This window comes from Echinops telfairi, unplaced genomic scaffold, assembly GCF_000313985.2.
Source record: "Echinops telfairi isolate 266 unplaced genomic scaffold, ASM31398v2 ScPeMD7_2291;HRSCAF=2852, whole genome shotgun sequence".
NCBI lineage: Eukaryota > Metazoa > Chordata > Mammalia > Afrosoricida > Tenrecidae > Echinops > Echinops telfairi.
The window spans coordinates 11,043,666-11,051,639 of NW_022106189.1; the positions used below are offsets into that span (position 1 = coordinate 11,043,666).

The 7,974-nt window shown below is 40.6% G+C and overlaps 1 protein-coding gene across 1 annotated transcript in view; it reads left to right on the forward strand.

The window, feature by feature from the left end:
* Positions 1-3,493: 3,493 nt before the first annotated feature.
* Positions 3,494-7,974, forward strand: part of CUNH16orf78 (chromosome unknown C16orf78 homolog) — a 38,558-nt gene continuing 34,077 nt past the window's right edge. The window contains exon 1 of the mRNA XM_045293562.1: positions 3,494-3,697. Within this exon, the coding sequence (XP_045149497.1) occupies positions 3,548-3,697 (150 nt within the window). The 5' untranslated portion in view covers positions 3,494-3,547. The remainder of the gene's footprint in view (positions 3,698-7,974) is intronic.

Genomic DNA, 7,974 nt, shown 5'->3' on the forward strand with positions numbered 1-7,974 from the left:
AATCAGGGAACAGCTTGATGATCTCATTTGGAGGCTCTAAGGAGCTAATTAGCTTACTGGAAGCAAGACACAGATACATTCCATGCCAGTCATTCCTGTTGACAAGACACATGGAGCTACACTAGAGCCCTGGAGCTAAAGAAGCCATGTGGAGACCCCTGCCAGTGCTGGGATGCTTCCACTGCCACTGGATCCATAAGACTTCCCTCCCACTGGACTGTAATCTTCCTGCATTCAGCTTCATTGCATGTGTTGCATGAGTCTGAAAAGAAATTTATAGATTGGTATCAGATATATGAGTTAATATACTTATGGACTTGATCTGGACTGGGCTGGGATGTTTTCTTAATGTGCAATTGCTCTTTAATATAAAGTTCTCTCTTACACACATGAGTGTCTATGAATTTGTTTCTTTAGTCAACCCAGACTAACCCTGGGAGTGGGGCACTGGAGAAACAAATCATGAAGATGGAGAGTGGATGCTTGTTTGATCTCTGCCTTGTGGTAGTTTTTCCTCTTGGGCTAGCCAGAGGTCAGATATAGCCATGCACTTTATTGGGTTGTTTTCTGGAAGGAATATGGGAAGTTAACATTTGGATTATTTTGTTTGGTTGTTGTCTTTGGTTATTCCTGTTTAAAATGGCAAAAATGAATGTTGTTAATGTATATTTTGAGGGGTAGAAATTGCCCCTTTAATTTCTCAGAGACATGTGCTTAGTGAAAATGGCTGACAAAATGTCAAAATGGCTGACAGAATGTCAAAATGGCTGACAGAAAGCCTGGCCCAGGCTTGATGAAGTCAGAAACCTAATCCCATATTATGTATCAATAGAATATCTTAGATAAGGATTAAGATAAGATAAATAAGGATTGAACTTTTTTTAAAAATTGAGTTTAGGATGATTCTACTTTGTTTATACTGATTTATTCTGCTTATTATTGTTGACATAAAGATAGGTAGAAATGATTATTGGGAAGTATGAAAATAGAGAGTTTGTAAGCCCACTTGTCTCCAGCCATTACAATTGGAATTCCAATGGGTTTAGGACACACCTGCAAAGAAGATTCTGAAAGAATAAGCTCCACCCAGCATCTTGAGTGCTCAGGATATTCAAATGTGAAGAGATTTGCCTAAGGGGGCTGTTGACAGATTGAAGGAGAAAAAAAAAAACTCTTTAGATTTTTGAATTTTGAACTAGTGGTTTATGCTTGAGGCTGGAAAAATCTAGACCATGAAGAAACTCTCATTTCTAGGACTGAACATTAAAGGGAGCCTGTGGGCAGGCTGAAATGCTTGCTAGGTGACCACCTGGATCCACTTGTTGAGTGGACTTGGAAGAAATGCATTGTGTTAGTCTGGGTACATCAGAGAAACAAATCCACAGAAACTCATATATATAAGAGAGAGTTTTATATAAACGGTAAGTGCACATTACGAAAGCATCCCAACCCAGTGCTGTCCAAGTCCACAAGTCCAACATTAGCCCATATGTCCGACACCAATCTACAAAGTCCTCCTCAATCTCACAAAACACACACGATGATGCCGACTGCAGGAGGAAAGCCAAATCAGTGCATGTGTAAGCATATCAGTAATGACAGGAGTCTCCACATGGCTGCTACAGCACCCAGGGCTGCATCAGGTAAGTCCATGTGGCTCCTCCTCAGGGATGTCGTGCAGGAAGTGAGCCTTGCTAGCTGAAGCAGGGAACTGGCTAAGGCAGCTGCACCCTGGTCCAACCACCAGAAAGCAAGAGACCCAAGAACTAGAAAGGCGAGGCTCACCAAAACATTTATCTCTCCACCCTTCAATTAATCCCACATGTGTTTATCAGCCAGGTTGGCACAATAAACCTTAACTATCTCATGTAGCAAATGACATGGTTCTTATGCTCATGGAGATGAAATTCTAGTGGAGCTGGTATTTAATGGAACAGTGTTCAGGAGTCTAGAAGTCAAAATTCTCACTTTTGACTTTGCTGAGCAAACCATTGGAGGGACACAGTGGGAGAAAAGGGGGAAAAAAACAAACAAAAAGAATTCTGCTTAGGATGAAGCCAGAAACATCTTCTCAGAAAAAAATGATCTTGGGAGGAGAGGGATGAGCAAAACATCTACAGGTAGAGGAGTCAGGAAAGTACTTTTAAACTTAAGAGCACTGGTAAAGTTTGAAAGCACAAAAACCCATAGAATGTGAAGAATGGTAGCAAAACAGGCAGGTTAAAGATTAAACTTTGGATGATGTTTTCAAACAATGAGCTAGTGGGTGAACCTCACAAATATGTTGTAACGAGAAAGAAGCCAGATCAAAAAGAGTATATGATGCCGGTTATACGGAATTCAAAAATGGGAAAACAAAACTACAGAATTAGAACTCGTTTCCTGTGAGGTAGGGACTAGCAAGGGGAAGGAAACCTCAGGGAAAATCCTGGAGCTTTATTATAGGGGTGCCTTGCCTTGTGATTTTGACATGTTTCTGTATATATAATTTTTCTTCAATGAAACTTTATGTGAACAAGAGAAAAATCCTGATCGTGTCATTCCCTCCTCCTATTTGATATCCTTCATTAGATTCCATTTGCACAGTGTCTTCTTTGGCTTTCAAAGTCCTGAATGATTTGGCCTCTACCTACCTCTCCAGAATCATTTTAATACTTGAAGCCACTATGACATTCTGTTGTTTCTCAACATGCCATGCTTCAATCCTGCCACAGGGTCTTTGTACATGTTTGTTCTTTTGGTTCAAAGCTCCATTGAAGCTTAATTTCCCGAGTGGGATCATCCACCACCCTGTCCAAATCTGGATCCAGTGTAGGGGTTTTTGTAGAATTGCTTCCCTTGCTGCCTTCAGAGCACTCGTCTTAGCATGTCATTATTAGCTCATACTGTAATTATTTCACTGCTACCTTATCTTTCCCACCAGCCCCTATGCTTATAGGTCTACGACTATGTTTGCATGCTATGTTTTACCACCAGTATAGTGCTTCTCACATTGTAGGTATCTGATAATTACTCATATGAATAAGTGAATGAATAGGAGAAACGGAGGCCTATAAAAGCCTCATTCTAATTAGAACTCATTGTAGTAAGCCTGGGTAGCACACAAGAAATTTCAAACTTTGTATAGGCAACAAGGAGCCATTGAAATATTTTTTGAAAGGGAGCTAGGTGGACTGACCTTTGTTTTAATGAGACATGTGTGGAACTGCAGGTAATAAAGTGTAAGAGGTTGTGATAGTCCAAGTAAGATATGATGCCTGAAGGCCACATGAAGAAAGGGGAGCAATAACCAATGTTCCCCCTCCACTCTGATCTCTACGTCAACCACCAAGCTTGACAGTGACCTCACAATCACTACTGCCCACCCCACCCACTAGACACTCCACCCTTTAAGTCAATATGGCAGCTACTTTGTTGAACACTGCCCTTTATGTTCACATCTGAAAGCCACATCGTAATTGTACATCATCCAAGTCAGTGAGTGGAGAGGAATCAAGAAAGTGCGAGAGTACCACTCTTGTTCCCAAGGTCACATCAGAACTGCTGCATGCTTGTGAAGGGAGAGGACCCAAAGGACGTGATGGCCACTGAGCGCAAGTCCACGTGGAGGACAGCTGAGGAGAGGCGCATGTCTGATCTCACACGGGTCCTAGAGTGGATGGAGCGAAGGCATGGCAAGAAGAAGCTAGCTCTCCAGGTGGGCATTCAAGAAGGGTGGCAACTTCAGGGCTTTAGTGCCAGTGGTCCACCCATAGCTACAGTGTCAAAGGCAATCCCCACTGCCATAAGCTCCTTGTAGCCTGCGTCAAAGCAACCTACCTCCAGGAATGAGGGAAGTCAATTTGCAAGTTTCCCCTGCAGAAAGAGTATACCATCTGACTTTAATTGACCCCAACCCTCAGAGCCAAACTGAAAAGCAATGCGCTATGGTATGGGAGAAGTACCTTGGTGGGTTTCCAAAACTATAACTTTTGGACTAGAAAGCCTCATCTTTCTCCCATGGTGCTTTCAAACTGCCAAACTGGCGGCAAAGTAGGTGAAAATAGAACAGCCTTACTCATGTTGATACTCATCACATAGCTCTCAGAAAGCTTATCCTGGGTGCTAGGCCCTCTGCTTGGCATGTTATAAAGGTAAGTCAAAAAGTATTGCTATAAAATATTAGGCACCTTTATTAAATAAAAATATCCAAATGTGAATCTGTTTATTTTCAGTATATCTGCCATCTGGGTGTATGCACTTCGGATGGCAATGTTTCCATCTTTTGAACCCTTCCCTGAAGAATTCTGTGTCCTCTGTTTACATCACATCAAAACAATAGTTTTGGTTTTCTTGAGGAATTCAAATGGTGTTCCTTCTCAATATTATTTTAGTTTGGGGAGCAAAAATTAATCTGAAGGAGTAAGATGAGGAGTGTAGGGTGAATGGATTAGGGGGTCTGTGGAGTGGGTGGATTAAGGCTTTTCAATGAAATTCTCAGAGGACAGCCCTTGCTACCCGTGAAGAAAGAGCAGATATAATGTTGTGATGGGAAAAAAATTCTGGTTACAACTTTCCTAGCCTTTTTCGCACCAATGTAGTTTTCCATGTTCTTAAATTTTCCTACTAAGCCTCTGTGATCATCCGTGTCCTTAAAAAAAAATCTATTAAGATGATCCTCTTGGGGTCCAGCCTCCACTCCCCCCAAATCACCCCCCAAACCAGTGACCTTAACATTCTGAACTAACCTTCCTGTCTTAAATTTAACCATCACAGCTGATTCCCTGAGAACCCAGTTTTGATGGCACCTTTGTTTTGAGACCAAGGCAGTGAATTACTGAGAGAACTAGTCTGCAGCCACCTACCGACCACAGAGCCGTGTTTTGTTTGGAGTAAACCCATGTGGGTGTGGACTGGAACCCTGGTAGCAATACTTTCTGACTTACCTTCACACAGGGTTATCTCATCAACGGTGCCTAACCAGCCTACAAAGTAGGCTATTATTTCAAACTGCTGAGGACTAAGGAAACAGGCAAAGAAAAGTAATTAAGTGGTGGTTACATACTCAGATTTATTAGACCACATAATTAATCAATCCCACCTTCTCTCAGTTGAGCAGCCCTGACTTTCAGGAATGCCCTCATTTGGTTCATGTGTTTATTGTTTATACATTACCTGGGTGGTGTAAACCATTAATGTACTGGACTGCTTCGGCGACATTTTAGAGATTCAAGTTCGCTCAAAAGTGCCTCAGAAGAAAGACTTGCTGATCTGCTTTCACAGAAATCGGCCACCGACATTTCGGTAGAACACAGCTCCACGTGCCCGCACATGTTGCTGCTGTGAGGGGCTGTCGAGTGGCCCCAGCGCTCAGCAAGCCCATGCAGGGCAGACTGTAGCACGACTCAGGTCTGCACTCTCCTCATAGTCGTTTCCGTGTTTGAGCCCATGGTGGCAGTCACAGTGAAAATGTATCATGTCCCGGCCTTCCTCTCTTTCACTGACCCTCTACTGGGCACGGTGTCCCCTTCCAGGGACTGGTCTCTCCTGATAACATGTCTGAGGTTTGTGAGACAAAGTCTTGCTGCCATCCTTGCTTCTAAGGAACATTCTGACTATTTGTCTTCCCAGAGATCTGTTCGTTCTTTAGGCAGTCCATGGTGCTTTCAAAATTCTTCATCAGTACCCTAAAGCAAGTGCATGGATTCTTCTTCGGTCTCCCTTGTTCAATGCCCACTTTTCACATGCACATGAGGCAATTGAAAATGCAGTGTCTTGGGTCAGGTGCTTAGCATTGCTTTTCAACACTTTAAAGAAGTCTTGTACCACAGATTTGCCAAATGCATCATTTGATAAGGAATTACAGCCTTCAGTATAGATTATAACTCAATGTAAAGAAAACAGAAGTCTTCACAAATGGACCAATAGGGAACATCATGATAAACAGAAAACATTAAAGTTGTCAAGAATTTGTCAAGTTGAGAGAATTTGTCAAATTGCATGGATCCATAATCAATGCTTATGGGAACAGCAGTCAAGAGGTCAAATAGCACATTACATTCGGTAAATGTGCTGTACAAGACTTCTTTAAAGTGGTGCGACCCACATAGGGTTATCATAGGTCAAAATAAACTTGATGGAAGCTGTTTTATCATTGATAGTCACAAACAACTTGAGTGTCACCTCCATCAGAGATGGTAAGCAAAATACATATGATAAACATATTATACACTAAGGCAATAGTGATTTACTTATAGTCTGCCCCCTTCTGCTTATTTTGAGGGTGGTGAGAATGGAGGTTGAACTATTGGGCAACCCAGACTAACTTTAATATTCAATCATAGTAATTATATATTCACTCAAATGATGATATTCACTATGATGATATTCTAACAATCTTTTAATAACATCACTTTATGTATATCATTTATTGTAAATAGTTTTGTATCCAAGGAGGAAATAAATTTAAATTGAAAATACAATGAAATCTTCAAGCACCGTTACCCTTCTAGACACATTTGGATTTTTAAACTCTTTTAGTAATCTACATCCTTATATGGAAAAGAAAGTGGCCCATCATAGCTAAAGCAGTATTGAAAAAGAATGACGTAGGAGACCTCATATTACCTGTTCTAATAGTTTACTAAGCAGTGACAATAATCAAAAAGCCAAGTGCTGGCACAATGAAAGATATATAGAGCAATACATATGGAGCAAAATAGAAACCTCAGAAGTAAATTTATTCATCCATGGACCAACTGATCAATAATAATTGAAGTCCATTCAATGGAGAAAAAGTCTCTTTAACAAATGGTACTGGTAAAACTGGATATTCATTTGCAGAAAAATGAAACCGGTTTTGACCTCACACCATACACTAAAATTAAAAATTGATCAGAAATCTAAATGTTAAAACTAAAATTTCCTGGACAGTAACACAGAGACAAAACCCAAGCACACTGCCATCAGGTTGATTCTGACTCATAGAAACCCTCTGGACAGAGTAGAACTACCTCCATGGGTTTCCCAGTATGCAAATCTTTGTGGGAGCAAGTTTCAGCTTTCTCCTGTGCAGTAGAGAAATTGAGGTTTTTCTATGTTTTGCTTTGTTATTGTTCTTGTTTTACTGGGGTTATAGTAGCAGAAGTTGGGGAGAAATAGGGATGTAATAACAATGAATTCAAGAAAGAAGAAAAAGTTCTAAAATTGTGATTATAGTACAGCGTCTTAATATTATTTAACTATTAATTATATGATATGTGATTCATATGCCAATAAAACTGTTAAAAATAAAATATAAACCCTCACTTAATTTACAATAAAAAGTTAAAAAATAAGGGAGGTGGTAGAAAGGAAAGGGGAGGGGAACCAACCCAGGGACAAGGGAAAAACAAGTGAACTGAAATCAATGGAGAGAAGGGTGTATGATGCCTAGTGGGGCTCAATCAAAGGCAATGTAGCAGCGAGGAATTACTGAACCCGAATGAAGACCAAACATGATGGTGGGACAAGAAGAAAGTAAAATGAAATAGAAGAAAGAACCAGGAAGCAAAGGACATTTATAGAAGTCTAAATACAGTCGGGTACATATGTAAATATATTTCTCTATAACGAGAGAGAAATAGATCTAAGTACTTATGCCTATATGTTAAGAATTAAGGTAGCAGATGGACATTGGATCTTGACTCAAGTACTCCCTCAACACAAGAACACTTTGTTCTAATAATCCGGCATTCTGTGATGCTCACCTTCCCTATACTATCTTTGAAGACAAAATGGGTGCATAAGCTAATGTGGTGAAGAAAGCTGATGGTGCCTGGCTATCAAAAGACATAGTATCTGGGGTCTTAAAGGCTTGAAAATAAACAAGCAGCCATCTAGCTCAGAAGCAACAAAGCCCACATGGAAGAAGCATACCAGCCTGTGTGATCATAAGGTGTCAATGAGATAAGGTATCAGGCATCTAAGACCCAGAACAAAATCATACCAATGTGA